General features: G+C 41.7%; 1 protein-coding gene across 1 annotated transcript in view; it reads right to left on the bottom strand.

The window, feature by feature from the left end:
* Window positions 1-11,416: 11,416 nt before the first annotated feature.
* The window catches only part of RALB (v-ral simian leukemia viral oncogene homolog B), a 7,643-nt gene continuing 707 nt past the window's right edge, over window positions 11,417-18,352 (bottom strand). The window contains exons 2-4 of the mRNA XM_008944736.1: window positions 16,815-17,023; window positions 13,951-14,128; window positions 11,417-11,973 (exon numbers count right to left, since the gene is read on the bottom strand). Of these exons, the coding sequence (XP_008942984.1) occupies window positions 11,854-11,973; window positions 13,951-14,128; window positions 16,815-17,023 (507 nt within the window). The 3' untranslated portion in view covers window positions 11,417-11,853. The remainder of the gene's footprint in view (window positions 11,974-13,950; window positions 14,129-16,814; window positions 17,024-18,352) is intronic.

Raw genomic sequence — 18,352 nt, 5'->3', positions numbered from 1 at the left:
AAATTATTTAGGCATCACAGTGCCTCCATATAAGGGGGAGTGAAAGAGACTCATCATGACACAAAAAGTGACCATCAGGTACGACGGCCCACACTGAATTTCTAAGGGCTCTTGCTTCATTTTCTTAGGTGTTCCCTCAGTCAGAGCATTTCCCCTACCACAAAATGGACACTAGAGATGCCAGTGGTGTGCAGTCACAATGGAAAGGAATATTTTACTTAATATCATCAGTATGATTGTGTATTATTTACCTGTGTTTCCTGGATGGCAACAAAGGACATTGACCACAGCATGATGAACGACCTGGACAAATCTCATGAGAAATGAGGCTGTCACACACAGTTTCCACTTTGGGGAAATGTTTGTTGTATGTCCACTCCCTGTCACTCCCCATACAAACCGTGCTGTGCAGACAGGTCAGGAAAAAGCTCAAGGAGACAGAAGATGCTGCTTTGCCTTATACAACTTTCACAAGTGCTACTTCAAATTTATAAAATCTGTGGGTTTAACTGATGCTAAATTCTTCCTCCCCTTAACTGACCTTTTTATGTTAAAATCACTCTGGTCATGGCAAAATGCAAAGAAACCCTGGGCACCTGATGTTGTAGTGATTTCCACAATGATATACTCATTGTCCACCTGCCTGTCTCTGACTTTAGTGGAAAGCCAAAAGCCTCTGAGCCTTGTAAAGCCTGCAACATCCATCTCGGACTTCAGTCCCTTACAATGACTAGATGAACATCTCTGACTTTCTTCCCTAAGGACTCAGTGTAGCAGGTGTTTTCAGTCTGCCCACCTTCCAGATCAGGTGTCCAAAAATGCAGCAATAAATATATTTTTTTTCCTTCTCTTTTTCTAAAAGAGCTCAAGGTGGGTGGAGGGGATGGGCGTAGGCTAATTTTATTCATACCTTAATTTAGTCAGTAGTCCAATGGTTCATGAAAGAGCTGGGCTCAGTCTGCTTCCCTGCCTGACAGGAGCCCGGGGAGCATGAGAAGCAGCTCGGGTCTTCTCAGAAGGAGAAGGCTATGGGGTGATGCTGGGACAGCAACTCTCTCCAAGCCTCCAGCTCAGTCAGTGCATGACCAAAGGGAATATGATCCCACTAGATAGACAGAGAGCAATAAGGCCAGGCCTCCCTGCTTCCCACCCTGCTGGCCAAACCATCCAGAACTACCCAAATCACATGAGACCAGCTTCAAAAGGCCAGAAGTAGTCCCCTCCCTGGCACAGAGCACACCCTCCTAAGTGCACTCTGCTGGGGGAGGAGACAACCATGCTCCCTGGGGCAGAAGGGAATTGAGCCATGAGAAATTCCCAGTATTGGGCACTGGCCTTTTGAGGGCTGAGCGCAGCGTAAACAAACCACCGCTGCACTGCCAAGCACCCACCCCGCCTTTCGCCTGCCAGAGTGGACCCACGCGCTCTTCCTGGAGGGAAGCCAAGAGGGAGACTAAAACGTGAAGCCCAAGGGATCCTCAGCCCCTAAGCAAGGTGGATTTAAGAGGGTGTATTCCCCATCACAGGCTCTGGCAGCAAAGCTTGGTTTTGGTGGCTGCCATTTTGAGGTGGCACATGGCACAGGAAGCTTCGCTACAAAAGGCAAAGATCTGGAGTTCGTGCTGGCTGCTGAAAGCAGGCACTGCAACACTCCAACAGTGATGCCCAAGGCTGTTCTCCCCAAACCAAAACACCCCTACCTTTGCCATGCTTCTTCAGAGCCCAAACCACCATGGGATAAACACTCTACAGATCCAGGTCTGCCCAAAGAGTGGGCACTACAGGAGAGCAGAGATCACAAGTTCAAGTTGCCAAGTGACTCTATCCCCTCTTTAAGTGACAAGGCACAAAATCACTTATGGAATTAAGCCTTTAGCAAAATTGGTCCTGCTTTAGCTTACCTTCTGTCTATGTTAGCAGGGCTAATAGGGCTGAATTTGTTTAACAGTAGCTGTTGAAGAACAATAATAGAATATAGGTGTGAGTAAGGGTGGATTTAGAGAAGGCAAACATTTAACTGCATACATTAAGACTTGAAAGTAAACAAGTGATTGATAGCGGTCAAAGGAGACTGTCCTTACAGCAGAAGTGGAAGAGCTGAATGAATAGAAAAGTAAATGGGTAGAGGCAGAACACTTGCCTGTAACGTGACTGCTGCTGTGAACTATTAAAGGCATGCCACAAGGGAGGAGTAAACAGGTCCCTGTCCCCATGACGGGGATGTTTTGTTATTTAGCAGAGACCACCTGGTCTTCAACAGAGAAGGCTTCATCTTCTCACTACGGACAACCAGGCTTTCAAGGTTATATTCTGGTTTTGGGCTTCTAACACAAAAACACATGAAGAAGGCCTTCCTAGCAGGAGATGCCTAGTACCTTCAACTGGGAAGTCAAAACTAACAGTCTTGCTAAGACACCTTTCCTACCCTCAGCCCTTGGGTTAGCTCCCAGAGCAAGAGCGAACGCAAAGGAGCCCTTGATGACCATAAGGGAGAATCTGCTGGCAGCAGAAGGAAGCAGGAGCTGCTCTGTGCGTTTGTCACGTGCCGCAGCCTGCCCGGGGTGACAGCGTTGTCAGCGGGAAAGGGTTACCAGGAGAGGTGGAGCTACTTGGAAATGGGCCTGGATGCTGCACAGCTTTTCACCTTTGACTGCCTTAGCTTTTCCACAGCTAGGAACAGGCTGCCAGCCCATTCTAGTTTCTACATTCAGGGTAAGTCTTCATCAACTTGTTTAATTCAAAGTCCTGGTTGAGTTAGTTGGTTTTTTTTTGTTTGGTGTTTTGTTTTGGTTTGTTTTTTCCCCGTATATTTGTGTGTGTCTGTTTGGTTTCTATTTTTTTTTTTTTTTAGGAAAAGATAACAGGAAATAAAGTATTCATCCCTTTGTCATAGACTCACATTTCAAATACTCCAAGCATATTTAATACCTTAGACTTTACCCTGATTTTTGTCTCATGGGGAAGACCGCTCCCCTGGAACCTGTATCCCCATTTCTTTCCAAAAATGAAGAACAAAAGATAAGTTTTAACTTGGTGTTGATGCAATATTCACCCCACCCAGAACCAACTTTGAAAGCTCATGTAAAAAACATGAAGAGTAATTTTTACTTAGCTCTTGTTATGAACAATTCAGAGATAAGAAACAAGGCAAGACACGTCTCAGCTGCAAGTGTGAACATGATCTCAACACTGCAACATTTTCTTTGCCTGGCTAGAGATGGGTTGGCAGCATGAGGTATATGAAGGTAGGTTACAGGTGACAAGAACGTAAAAAGCCTATTATTAAACTAAGTGCAAGCAGTTTTGAAACTTCATTAGGGCCAGGGAATTCAGCCCTGGACATTGCACCTGCTTGATTATTCACTAAAAATTAACATTAAGCCAATGCTGTGAATTTGAAGCTAAGCTGGAGAGGATTCAGATGCGGCTCTTCCTGCCCTCTGGCTGGGCAGTGGATGGAAAAAAGTCTGTATATCAGCACTTCGTGTGCTTTCCTCTTTTAGAGAGAAGTGAAGTCACTTTCGTCACAGATTTTCACCAGGTACAGAGGACAGGATATTTGCTGTCCAATTGCAACTATAGAAGAGGAGTGAACTGCAGTGTGTTAAAGGTGCATTTGAGCACTGACCTATTTTTGTTCATTTGCCATGGGAGAGACATGTGGAAACATTGTGGTTTGATGGATTTGATTAAAAATATGCTAATGAATAAAGAAAATTAAGTGCATCCCTTGGGCACCTGGCAAGCTGCCAAGACAGACACTGGGACCACCAACAGGGGGTCCTTATGCTTCAGCTTTTGCAATCCTTCAGATTTCTACTGTGGAAGATGGTGACCTATCAGAAGCAGGGCTTAAAGTTCAGAGTTTTTTTGTGTCCTGCCTCAACTCCTCTCCAAATGCCACAATATTTTAAAATGTATGCCCCAGGTGCTGGAATCAGCAAGCATAAGAACATCTTTGTTTTCATTTGAAAAAAAAACACTTCTACCATCATTGTTGAAGAAAGCAAGCTTGCAAACATAAAGCAAGTGTACTCAAAAGGCCTGGAAACAAAAAGATTGTGAAAGAGAACTCCAAGTTCATTTTCTAAAGCATCTCATTATTTCTAAACCAAATGTAGTTTTGGAGGCCTGACTTATGGTTTTCAAGCTCCTGAGGCAAAGCTGCAAATGTGGCCTTTATTCCCACGCAGGAGAAGCTCTGCCTGCCCTCCTCCTGCCATACTGCTCAGGGAGGGGAAAGGGAAAAGAGGAAAAAAAAAAAAAAAAAAAAAAAAAAAGGCAAATCAACTTAAACAGGCAGTTACCCTCTGCTTCACAACTGTCTGCTGCACTACCATTGTCACTCAAATGGATTTATTCAAGGTACCAAATAAGAAAGCTCTAACCTGGCTACAGCAGTAGACAATTCACATACTCTGCTGTTCCTCAGGTAGTAAGCAGCTTTCACTAGTGAGGTCTGAAGTGTCCAGCTCTCCTAGTGCCCATCTTTCTATAGGTAGTTTTCTTCCTATAGTCTGATTCACTCTCATCGTCCTTCAGTCTTTAGAGATGGAACAGGGCAGCTGACTGTAGTTGGGGAAGTGAGTGCCTGTCATCCAGTGGCACTGCTCAGCACCTAATTGGAATACAGTCATCAGGAGTGAAAGAAGGGCTCATGTTTAGTTAGGCTGTCTGAACCCAAGTAGAACTAGTAGTATTTGAAACCTTAGAGGTAAAGATGAACACCCAAGGACAAAGAACCAAGCAGGCCTATAAGGAAATGAAAATGGAGACCCAAGAGTCAAAAAAATTCTTCCAAACTTGTGATCAGGACAATAACTAGAAGAATAGCTATATTTAAAACCAAACAACTAGTCCACCCTGCAGGCATTTATGCAGCAGCCTAGGAGGTTTTGGCTTTCATAGCTCCACCTTTCAAGCAGGAAGCAAAAGCTTGAACTTCTGTTTTCTGAATCCTGTCATTCAGGACAAGGATACTTCTCTGTCAGGGAGTTCAGCATCTGACCAGGACCATCTCTCTCAGGTTCTCATCAGCCTTTCAAAAACTGAAGAGCCAGACAAATTACTGGAGCAAAACTGCAGGCTATCTTAGGCAATGTTACAATGATGGTTTTCATTTAGAGGCATGAAAGAATCTGGCTATTTTTTAGATAATTACTCCTTCCCCCAGCCCACAGTTGTTTTCCTTGTTTACATGTATAGAAGTGTAACGCCATCATTTTGTGGGGCGGGTAATCGTGTTACAGAGCATTCTTACAGACCACAGTTGAGAAACACTCATCCAAACAGCAAGTTGAGTTTGTTATGTGTTTTCCTTTTAAAACAAAAACAGAGCAGTATTAAACAGTAGGGAGGAACTTTCCTTTTCTCTCAATACTACATGTACGCACAAGTTAGTCCTTGAATTCTGGTATCTGGCCTATACAGCCAATATGCATAAGTCCTCTGATACCCTGAACACTACTTTAAAAACATAATCAGAGTTTATAGAGTTTATCAAAAACACGAATCTGCCTCAAAGCCAAGTAGCAAAGCTCATTGAGGAGATCCTACTGTAAACTCTGGAGATTAATCAGTTTTATCAGGAAGGCAAGTGCAAAGAATGTGGTCCCAGTCTCATCTCAGCATTCTACTTTCAGTCCTCTTTGGCGTTACAAGGCTCAAGAGCCCTTTTGGTGGTAGTTCCCCAGTAGATCTTGTTCCTATAACAGACACTAAGTAGTCTGGGGGGAGGAAAGACTGAGGGACAGGGGAGGAAAAAAAAAAAATTAAGTAGGATAGTCTTCTGAAGCCCTCCACTCCCCCAATTAAGGCTTTATATTTCAAAGAAAACCCAGCATCTTTAGTAACCCTTAGAAACAAAATGTTTTGTGAAGCACTGCACTGTCCCATGCAACAAGTTATTCTTTTTTTGGCATGCAAATCAGTGCTCAGTGAGCAGAACAAACTTACACTTGCAATGCAAACTGATTTAATGCTATAGAAATCATAAAGCCACCATCCTCCTGAGAAATTTGGTGCTGTTGCACACTAGAATGTTTAGGCAAGAATTTACATTAGCATTTGCATGCAAAAGGAAAAAAAATAATTTAGAACAGGGTCTCCTACTGCATGAGAGAATCACACACAAGAGCAATGAGAACAGAAGAATGCAGTTAAAATAGATGTCTACGTGTCAATTCAGGTAGCAGATGAATAGCAGCTACTCGTATGCTCGTCTGAGCTTGCTGAACAACCCCTCTCCATGGTAGAGCTTCTAACTCCTAATGCCACAAGATGGAGCCAACAGTTCTCAGGATAAGCTGCCTGTAGTATACCAGGAATCCTCAGAACATTTAGCACACAGAACCACACTAGTTAAGTGTTCTGGCTGGGGCAGAACACAGGCAAGCTTGAAAGGTTAGGCCAAGCTATGGATGTGCAATCCTTCTCCAGTTTCATCCTGCTGCATCTTAAGAAAGGCTTGTTCCTCACAAGTATCCACCGAGTATCTGCAAAAAAGGTACCAGTCTGGGCTTTGGGTACAGCTACGAAACACAGCTGTGCTCAGAACCCTCTCCTGCCTCCTGTGTGATGCTTTTCATACTAGTCTTTCACTGCTGCAGAATATTTTTTAAATTGCTTCACTGGAAAGTAGCTACATAAACCACTATAGCATTCTGAAACACAGGGCAAACACCAGGCAAGTGCCATGTAAACAAATAAATGTAAATTGCTGTAATCCTTGGCCAGAAGTCATCAGCTAAGGGATGTTCCGCTTCCAACTTGCACAGCAGTGGCAGCAGAAGCTGCACTCAAAGTTTACTGGGAATCCCACTTCCATGCCAGTCCAGTGCAGTGAGTCTGTCCTGAACCATCCTGCCTCACAAGCATCTCACCTTCTCTGCTGCAGTTTGTTCATTGCAAACCAACAGAATAGTCTGGCACACGCGGAAGACTAAGGACCAGTATTTCTACACAACGTTGCTTATTCTGTTACTTGAACTACAGGACTGACTGAAGAAAGAAAGCAGCTCTGTTATTTACACAGTTGATACAAGCTATCCGATCCAGTGAGGCTGCAGTAAATTAACTATGAATGAATCAAACTACTGCACCAGGTCAGTTCCAAAACATATGCAGACCATTTCCAAAAAACTAATGATGGGGTCCTCAGTCACCACCTCCTCCTAACTCCCCTCCCTTCCCAAAGTTCTTAATATAATCATGTTACAGACTTGATACAGGTTAGTTCCAGACACTGAAAGTCAGCAGTTGCCTGGTTCAAGGACCTGTGGATTAGACACACTATTTTAGACTCCTGTAAAAAATCAATAACAAACAAATATTATGCCTGTTTTTCCTTTTATTATCAATAGGAATACAAATCAGTTGTATTAGCATGATAATGAAAAGTGACCAGTTTTATAGACATTAAAAATGTTTGTGCAAGTTATGAGACAAAGCTCTGAAGCTATGTGGGAAAAAAAATTAAGAATTTACATTGTATAGTATAGCATACATAGTTTAGAGGCAGTTTTATTAAATCTTGCAATCACAATCACTTCTTTTATGCTAAATCTCTTTCTTGGTGTTAGAGATAACACCTTCCCCTCCCCAGAGAAACACCTGCCATTCCCATGATGTGTGGAGATTACGGTGAAAATTGTAGCTTTTTTGTTCCTTTTCCCTCCTTCTCCCAACTATAAAGTCAACAGAAGGTGAACATTGCAACATATGCTTATAGCAATTAAAGAAAGCTTCTGTCTACATAAGCTCTGAGTTGAATTGATAAACAGTATCCTCTCTTATGAGCAAGAACTGATAGACCTGTCAGCCCAAAGTACTGGATTAACGCTTTAGAAAGCTTTAAACCTACCTTGGTGAGCAGTTCGTTAGATGCATTTCCCCCCCATATCTTACTACAGTCCAGATTGTGGCTTTGTGCCTGACACCTAAAGTACCCCTAAGCATTATATTAGCCAGATAGGATTCAATGGGAATTTTAGATGGCTGTTAACATCTTACTGAAGTTTAATGCCCAGTAAATGTAAGCATACATCTTTCTCTTCACCAAGACAAGTATTCACCTAAAAACTGCAGTAAAGGCATATTAGTCTGTATAGAATACCTATGGCACAAGTCATTGAAGATGTGCTTTGTGCTACATCTATACCCTCACCTGTACAGGCACTCATAAAGAAAAAAAAAAAAACACACAAAAACAAAACACACATACAAACATCCTTCCTGCCACAAATACTCACAAAACACAGAGCCAAGTCTGCCTTTGACTCCTGGAGTTTAACCTGATTTTTCCATATAATGACTTTGCCCCTGTTGCAATGGAGGCTTATCTCATAGATGTTTGCTCAAACCAGAAGGAAGACTGGAGCACTTGAATACATACCCACAGCTAAGCCACACAGGGAAGATTGCATATAGCAGTAAACAGCTCCCTGACTTTATGTTAAGACATTACACAGGACTAATATTTGAATGCTTAAGTGCAAGTGCATAGTCAAGTCCTGCATGACCTCCAGCTTCAAATATCCAGTTATTTGCCCACAGCCATGCTCCAGAAAGATTTAAGAGCACATTATACAGAGAAATCTTAGTCTTTAATTACCTAACATGCAAAGGCTGCTGGAATACATCAGCTTCAACACAGCCTTGAGTTGCCTCAGCTACACAGCATGGCCAGCAGGCAGCCACATACAGCCCCTCCTGTCACAGTCCTCCTTGCTTCATATACCTGATCTGCAACTACTCATTTAATTAGAAGCCAAAGCTCCCTTTACCCTGCTCACAAGAAGCCATCAAGTCCAACAGAAGCATTTCTCTGCACCATTTTTCATTCACTCTAGCCAACCTATGTAATGTTGATGTGCACTGCTGCCCAGTGACGTACATCTGGAAGTCATGCAAGGACCCTCAAATCGTATTGCCCCTATTTAGAAGGGCATGCTTTCAGGCACTTCCACCATATGAGGTGGAGGCAACAGGATTCCAGTCCAGGGGAACAGTTTTATTGCCCTCCTGGTAAAGGTCAGAATGCTTGTTGCCCACTGTTATGAAGTAGCCAAGGTAGCTGCCTTGTTTATCATGTTTTCAGCTGTAACTGGAAAGATAAATTGAAGTTTGTCATAAGTACAGATATGGAATATTGAAAAGCTTCTGTATTTAATCTCCAGACCTAGTCTTTTTGGAAAAGATGACAAGCACAGAACACTGAGACTCAGTATCAAGCAATGAAGCAGCAGGCATCTTCTTCCAAGTAAGTGCAACTCAGTGGTGGAGCTTCATCATTTAAAAAAAAAAAAAAAAAAAAAAAAAACAAACCTGAGTGAGAACAGCACATAGACTGTGATAACACCAGTGGGAGACTCACCGTTCTGAGCAGAAATTCATCTGTCCTACCAAACACTGTCAGGTACTTTAAAGAGATCAAAGGTCAAGGCATGCAAGTCTCTTGAGCCAGTACAGCTGAGCTGCACATGGTGAGCGTCGCTGAGCTCATTATTCATATAGCAAGGAAAGCTTGTTCAGTTTTGTTAGACACGTTTTACAATCCACCTCAGAGGGGCTTGACCTAGATAAGCTTGTAACATGAACTCAACTGTTGTTTATCCTGTAGGTTAATTAAGGACTTAACCTTTAGGTCTCAACTAAAACCAGGCCTAAGCGAGCTGCATTCCTCCAGAAGCCAACATTAATTTGCTGTACACACAATATGTACTCAAAAACTGACTTTAACCATGGAAGTTCAAGAAGAAGCTTTGTTGAAAGTTACAGCTTTGTTGTGTTACAGCTCCAAATGTCCCCTTAGGTGCTTAGGCTTTAGACACTGGTGATACAGCCCAAATGACAAGTTCCACAAGCCAGCAGGCTCCCAGCTTCTGCTTCAAAACTGTATTGGCAAGTTGCCTGTGTAATGCCAACTAATTACACTGTTGAAATAGAAGTATTTCCAGGATCTGTTAACCATTCTTTTTGCACATACAAGATAACATTAACAAAGAAGGAATTTAACTTGACAAGAATGAAGATTACAGCACCTTTTATTTAGTACAGTTTCCCCAGTCCAATGAGTTGCCTGACAAGTTGAGCTAGTTATGGAAGACAATGAGTTTGTGGTAAGTCCCTGTGAAACCTCAGGCCAACAGAGGTTCTGATTCCTAACACACCTTACTTTTTCAAGGTTCAGAGGTGGAATGCACAAGAGCAATCTAGTACATGTTTTAAAAAAAAAAAAAAAAATGTTTTTCAGCCTCAAATTACAATACTAAGTACTGCACCGTATTCACTACTCCTTCACCTTGGGAAGAAACTGTTTGTTAATTTAGTGCTGCAGTTGCTTCACTGGACAGCCACATAGCGTATTCTTTCACCAAGTAACTTTAAGCATCCAGTTAACAAGCCAAGTACAGTCACTACTTTAAGTCTCTCTACTCCTTCAAAACAGAAGATAGGCATAATTCATTGAGAGACTCCACAATCAGAGGAGATAGTTTCCAAAACAGTGACAGAAGTGTTTTTTGGCAACTGTACTTAAACTGCAACAGAAAGCTCAGCTCAGTCAGCTGACAAGAGAGCCTGCTAAATACTGACTTTCCCATTTCTAGGCTGCTTTTTGTTGATCAATACGTGACCACCATTGCATAACTGACAGCAAAACTCAACATGCACTCCCATGTGCCAGGTTGCCGTGCATCAAAAACAGTACATATAAAATTAACAGCGAGTAACAGATCTGGCAACTGCTTGACTTCATTTGCATTGACACCATACAACTTACTAGCCAGCTAATCATTGAGAGGTAGCATGTATGCCTCACCTATTCTAAGTCATGATTGTGTGATGTGACCCATCCTTACTCAAAGATTTCATCTTCAGCAAGACAAGAGACAGATGTTTCCGCTTCCCAACATGATCACGTGTTCCAAAACAAAATTGATGAAATCAACACTTCGATTTTCACTATTCAGGTACCAGGGAGGGGAAGAATAACAGATGTAGAGTGACAGTAATTGAGTCTAGCCACAACACATGGAAGAAACACTGGGCAGCATTTCAAGTAGATGGTGGCAATATTATGCCTTTTGAAGAAAGGCTGAGTCACTTTCTCACCCCATAACACTAATTTAAGGATGAGAAGAAAGACCAGTGGGGAATGCACCTAGCCAGTATTTAAATATAAATTTTTGCATTGCCTAAATAGGTCTGAATTGAGTCCACAGGCTTGATTCATGAATGCTGTATTGACTAAACAGAACATGGAAGAAAGTTTGTTTTGAGTTGCCTCTCAAGTGTCAGTTGCTAATTCTTAGAGTGTGGGGAGGAAGCCAGAAGATTTCAGTGTAGGAAATATCAGTAACAATTAACAGAAGATGAAGACTCAAACCCTTTACCAGATGTTATCTCAAACCCTTTACCAGATGTTATCTAGCTTTTCTGCAGTTTGCAACATCAAGGAGGGCAGCAACAGTGGTGGGGGGAAAGGTCTGAACCTGAACAGCTGTGCTTGTTAAGGCCAGTAGAGGTTCAACAGAAACATATTCAGAGAAACATCTGAGTAAACTAGGAAGTTAATACAAAAGTACTTTGTAGAACCAAGCAGAAGGATTGTAGTTCTGAAACTGTTTCTAGTTTTGAAAGACACTGGGAAGACGGAGCCCGTTTCAGTTTACGTATACGTAGGTTTTGTTGGATACCAGAAATGGTTTCAAAGTTCTGTTTTCACATTTTGAAGGTGTGATATGCAAAGCAAAAGATAAGGGAGTCAATACAGACTTCCTTTCATGAATCCAGCCCTACATCCTTTGTGGTATCTTATCCATGCCACCTGTAGGTATGTACAGTTCCCAAGCATCACAGTAAGCAACATCTTTCTTTAAAGCTTTTCTTGTTCTTGCCACTTTTCTTGCCATTCTTGTCTTTGTTTTCTGACATTTTCTTTGCTCTGATTTCTCTCATTAAATCAAAGAATACCTATGAAAGAAAAATAAAGAAAGATTAAACAAGATCTGCCACTAGAAAGCAGATAAAAAGTACTGTATTCAGCAGCAAATTAAAATGTAGCACCATACTGTACGTAATGCAGCAGAACCGAGTCCAGATATTGATCCCAGTAACAAAGACAACATCAGAATTATGCAGCTTGCCAAGCAGTGGCGAGAAGTAGGCCAATCTTACCTGGCTACCAAATCTTTCAAAAGCCCTCTTTTAAGAGTTTTTAATTTAATATCAGTGTTACACTAATGTAGCATTCAGAGCTCATGAGAACATTTATCTGTACCTAGCCAACGACTCTTCTTAACTAATGCAAAGCATCTAGTCCAGTCCTTTCCGCGTAGTTACAAGCAAACTCTACTCAGTAGTATTCTGCCTTGTTTACAATTTAAAAGTTCCACTGTTCAAGTGTCAGGCACAACATTTTCTCAGATTATGTTATAAGAAAGGTTCAGAGAAAGTCCTGACTGATGCTTTCTTCAGAATTCTCTCCGATTTTGCTCCTGTAACACCTGATGTATAGGTACACACTACTCAAAATGCAACAGCTATTTTACTGTAGAGACTTATTAGTGAAAAAATTATTTTTAGGATTACAGAACAAAAGCTTAGTGTTACTCTGTAGAGTTACGGTTTTTGTTTAAGTGGGGAACTACACAAGTCTTTGGTACTTGGCAACAAGACCATACTATTGATCAGAAATAGAACAGTTTATCATTCAAAACTTAATAACGCACCAAGCTAGTACGCAGCTACACGGCTGTTAATCCCAACTGCTCAGAAAGCTAATCTAAGTACAAAACAGCCTGGGCATTTGCTAGTCACATGAGATGGCTCCCAGGCAAACACCAAAGCAATCTTGGTATTCATGTTTTACTGCATCACACAGTTTATGGATCTGACAGCAATTTTCTAGTAATGTTCTGCAGGTCACTATGGTTCTTCACCAAAGTTAAGTTATGCCATGTCATTTAAAACCAGAGGTCTCAGATCAAGAGTTTCATATGCACTGGTTTAACCAATAATGAGAGAAACAGAGTTACTACTAGGTAACTTGCACACCAACAACATTTCCATTAGTAAACTAATACAGACTAAAAGAACAGAAAGCTGCCTAGAACAGCACAGCTAGCTGCAAATGTTCTTTGTCCAAAGAGAAAGCTGCTTACAATTTGTAATCTTTAAACAAATGCAGAAGTTTTTAAGGGGCCCAACAGCAATTTTAGATAATCTTGTGTGTATTGGTGCAGATTTTAAAAAAGAACCCTCTTCAAGAAACCCCCACTACATATAGAATGAAGGGGACACTTGAAACTCATTTTTCCCCTTACTACTGGGAAAACACTCCATAGTCATAATTCATCTCTGTTGCCACATAACCCACCAGCACCACTGCTTATACCAGATGCCAGCAGCAGAAACATGCTGAGAATGGCTGTCCTAGAACAGCATGGACAAGTCAAAACAAGATGGGCACACAGCAAGAAGAGGTCTCCTCACAATTGAAAGTAGTCTCAGCAGAAAAGAAGAAAGAAATCATTAATATTAGCCACACTATAAAGAGCTTTGTAGGCAAGGGGGAACAATTTACAAGCGCCTACAGCTTGTTCTTTATTGCTATTATAGGAGGGGACAGTCTACAAACAAAATAACACTTCAGGGAACCCTTAAACCCATTTACCCAATGTACTATTGGAAAGCTATTGGTTCAGGTACAAGCAGTTAAAACAAGACAACAGCATTAACTTTGTACCAGGTCTCTGGCTCCTCTAAGACAGGTATTTGCTTAAGTGTACACACTCCAGTAAGTTCATTTTGTTTTGTTTGTTCTTAATCACTTAGGCTTTCAGAATCCCAATTGTGGATTCGCTGTTGTCCCAGCAAGAGTCAAGAATTAGTCACTTAGCTACTAAACAAGTAGTAACAATCTAATTGAGCAGATGTCATATGTCTTACCTTATCTACATTTGCTCTAGTTTTGGCAGATGTTTCTACATACTGCACACCCCACTCCTCTGCCTTACTTCTAGCCTCTTCTACAGGCACTTGTCTGCGCTCTTCCAAGTCAGATTTGTTTCCCACTACCAGTAAAGGGATTTTATCCTCTTCAGCCTTCACACGCAGGATCTGTTCCCTAATGCATCAGGTATTCAAAATAAAAATATCTGTGTTAGTAGCAGCAACAAAAACCCCACCCTTATCAGGAGTGGATCAAGTGTTCTGCACGTTATTAGTGTTTATAACAGTACTTAACAGTACATTTCACAACAGTTGAACACACTTCAAAATTATTTGAAATTTAACATAGTAACGGTATGGGTTTTACACTAGTAAAAACCTCACACCTCTGTGAAGGCAGTTTTACCATTTAGTAAGTTTACTAATCAGGCTCCAATAAAGAACCACCCTATGGCAGAAGAGCTTCTTACAACAGGAGTTCACACGTGAACGAGGAAACAAGTACAAGCACCATACTTGCCAAGTTTCACCTTGGCATTCAGTCACCACCTCCAATTTCCAGTCTACATCACATCTCAATATAGGTCTGGGCACGATCAAGGCTTTGCCAAGGCAGCAGTTTGGAACAGCATAAGTAGCTGGCAGAGATCATTCCTAATGGCTACCAAAACTTTACAAACAACTAGCAACCTTCCTCCTTCATAGACTTTAAGAAAACATTTGAACCAACATTGTTAGCCTAGCTATCCTTTATCATTCTAAAGGACTCATCGCACTCCAGGAAAGGAGATGGAGTGATGCTGCATGTCAGCCTCAAAGTCTGTCCTATTATTAGAGTAAAACACAGGTTGAAACCAGACTGACACACATGCTGCTGCCCATCTCAGATGCTGGAAGAACTGTGACAGTCTGCAGTTATTTTTAGATGGCTTCATTTTGTTATGAACAAGTGCCAAACTAGGCATGCCCATGGTGCTACACCCCCTCATCTCACTGAGTTACCACACTACCTCAGACGCCTGCACTTCCTATCCACAAAATAACTGAATATATGTAGAGTACATGAGAATATGAAGTAGTGTTAACACTGAAGCACACAATCTGCTGTTGCATTCAATTGTATCTTGACACGTTTTCAGATTACAGAGGCACCAAAAGCAAACACTGAATGCACACCATCAACAGGAGAGCTAAGGTTTAAAGAAAAGCCCATAATTAATTCTGTATTCAACTTCTTCATAGTTAAAGGATTCTGGAACTTAGAGGATCAATAATACCAATCTGTCGTATAGCCCGTGATGCTGGTGACTCATACTACCTGCTCCCCCTTCCTTCCTAGGGAAGGTTTTTTTTTTCTGGCATGTCAGTGTAACTAAATATTCCACTTAACTAATTTCACTATTTTTTCGCTTCTGAACCACTGAAAAGTAGGAGATTCTCTCAAAGCTTTCAGGTCCTCTTGCTCATTGTCAGGGCTAGTGTTGCTTTTTCATTGCTTTGTTGTGCTGGAATACTGAACCGACACACAGTTAACCTAGCTACAGAAGTCTGATAAACACCACAAGCTGCCAAGATAAACACTCCTACTCCTTTTCATCCAAAGCCTTAAGCCTTGGGTTTAACCTTTTACCTCACTTATGCACACAAGCCAAAACCCAGGCTGGGTACGGTATCCGACTTTTCCCTTCATCCTCTACTAGGAACAGTCCAAGCACTGAGTTTTGCAGTTCTACAACAGTTCTACTGTTTAGCTTCTTTCTATGCTCCAGTTGGAGCAAACTGAGCAGAACAGCTCCACCTGTGTGTCCCATGACAGTCAGCCTTCTGAAGTCTAGCGAAGTTACAGAAGTATTATGTGACAAAGGAATATTTTTATATCTCTTAAGAGATTATGTAGTCTCCTACTACTGTTGGAATAGTATAATACATTAAGAACCTGGACTGAAGTCCTAGAGGGTGAGGAGAGTTTGCCATAGCTTTGAGAAAACCCTTAGAAATAGGTGTCTACTTCAGCACCAGCACTTGCACTACCCACTAGTAGCTGTTAAACTTGCAGCACTGAAGCAAAGCAAATGTAAGTCAGATAAAGCCAGACTGTACTTCAGGTTGCACATCTGTCCTAGCAAATCTCTGGATTACCTTCTACACTGAGGGAAGAGCTCTTATTGAACAGGTGTTGGAACACCTGGCCTGAGGAACCTGGTTACATGAGTTTGAGTTCTGAGAACAGAACAGCAGTTTAAAACCCTTGCTTTCCTTTTTCAGTATGTAAGCAGTTTGTGCACAGTCTGGTGCCGAGTTTTTCATTAGAACTACTAATCCCAAGAACAAAAATGCAAGCATTTACTACTGCTGTGCACCTTTCTAGGAATATATCTGCCTACAACAGTGCTGCTTGGCTGCCAATTCTTGCTTGGCACCAATCCATACCTGAGAGTAGAAGCTAATCCTTCCCTTCCTTAGAGCACCTGCTTCAAGCAGTAAGCAATGCAGTGTCTGAAACATGGCCAAAAGGCAGACTTAATTCCAGAAGTGCTGCTTCTAAGATAATTAAACTTCACATCCACAAAGACTGAACATTGGCTTGAATATGCATGTTTTAGGAGTCCATGAATCTGTTACTTGCCTGAAGTTGCTGTTGGCATGATGTACTCATAAGTTGCAGGTGTGAGGACAACTACAGCCAGAGGCTGGGTACCGTGGTTTAAGTTACCAGTTACTGAGAGCAAAGTGGTTCATTTGCACCTTTTATTGACCAAAGAGTAATGGACAAAGGATAAAGAACTGAAGTTTTTAAGAAGAGTTGTCAGAGCAACATAGGAAACAGGCATTTCCCCCTGCCTGGGAGAAAGACTGCTTACCGAAACTCTGCTGTTGCTGTGAAGGACTCATGCTCTGTTATTGAGAAGACCAGAAGAAATCCTTCCCCACTGCGGAAATAGTTGTCTCTGATAGCTGCATAATCCTCCTGTCCTGCTGTGTCCAGGATGTCTATCTGAACTTCTTCACCATCCAGAACTACTTTCTTTCTGTAGCTGTCAGCCTTGGTAGGTTCATAGTCTTCCACAAACTGAAGATTATAAGAAAGGGATGAGTGTTTAGAATTACTGTCAAATGGTCTCAGTATTTGTTCATATCCATTCTCTTTCACTTCAGTGACATTTAAATTAAAAAAAAAAAAATCTCATAAGTCAGCCAGCTGTTAAGTTTCATCACTATTTTAGTTTTACTGTAAAAAGTAAAATTACTTAAGCAGTTAATACATCAAAGAGCCAGTCTGCCTAGTCAAGAGAAACTGCTCTGCTACATGAAACACTGTTCAGCAATTTCAGCACAACTGAAGGGACAAAGGTACAGTATAAACTATCATGAACCAGGTGGTTCTCTCACTTCCAGAAGAAGCATTTCAGTGTACTCCAGGTACAGTTATCTGAAGCTTCAACAGGTATAGATGACAGCATCCAGTTGTTGAATGTGAAAACCTGTTCCATAATTGCACAGGCACATGCTTTAGTCTGTTCAATACTGATCAGAGCCACAAAGCCACTGCCAGTTCAACCTGTAGTTCTGTGCTGACAGCACAAGTATAACAGAGGCTCCTTACCTTTCCACCACCTTTCTCTCATCTTCAAAATACAACAAAAGGCTGTGCCATGAGCCTGACTAAGCTGGTTGACCTTCACTAGCGACTGTCACCTGTTCAGATACTCACAGCACTATAGTGAGTGTGGACAACCTAAAAATGTCCTGGTTTGGGTTAGAACTAATTCTGTTCAGTGATTTAATTTTTCAGCTAAAGTTCTTCTAACTATCTGCATTTCCTGAAGTTCCCACTGTATTTTCACATACAGTGCCTGCTTCTAGAAGTTATAATGCTCCATATTTAGAATGACTACAAAGGATTGGTACGTAGAGCAAGGTCACTGCTAAATCTTGAGTACCACAATGAGGGGTGCAGAAAGGAAAAGGCTGCACTTGTGGGGAGAAGCACAGAGGACAGGTGACCCTAAATTGACCAATGGGATATTCCATCCCATATACATCATATTCAGTATAAAGCAGAGGGATGATGGTCAAGCTCTCTTCTTCAATGGCTGGCATCGAAGGATGGACTCCACCCGTTCTGCCTTTACTCCCAATACACGTGTTCCTGCATCCAGTTCCAGAATCCAGCTTCTGCATCTTGTTCTCTTCTGTCACCGAGTCCAGTCTGGGGCTTTCCCCCAGGCCTGCTCCACAGCACCAGTGGTGATGGCAATGTAATTGCCATCAGGGGTACTGGGTTTGATACTGGTTTGTATATATTCCACTTCATCACTATTATTTTCATTAAAGCAGTTTTACTTTTCTAATCAATAAGTCTCTCTCCATTAAACCCTTTCTTTTCCCTTTTGGGAGG

The sequence above is a fragment of the Merops nubicus genome, unplaced genomic scaffold (genome assembly GCF_000691845.1).
Source record: "Merops nubicus isolate BGI_N331 unplaced genomic scaffold, ASM69184v1 scaffold11737, whole genome shotgun sequence".
Classification (NCBI taxonomy): Eukaryota; Metazoa; Chordata; class Aves; order Coraciiformes; family Meropidae; genus Merops; species Merops nubicus.
The sequence above is the reverse complement of the archived record's forward strand: the minus strand, read 5'-3'. Positions and strand labels throughout refer to the sequence as shown.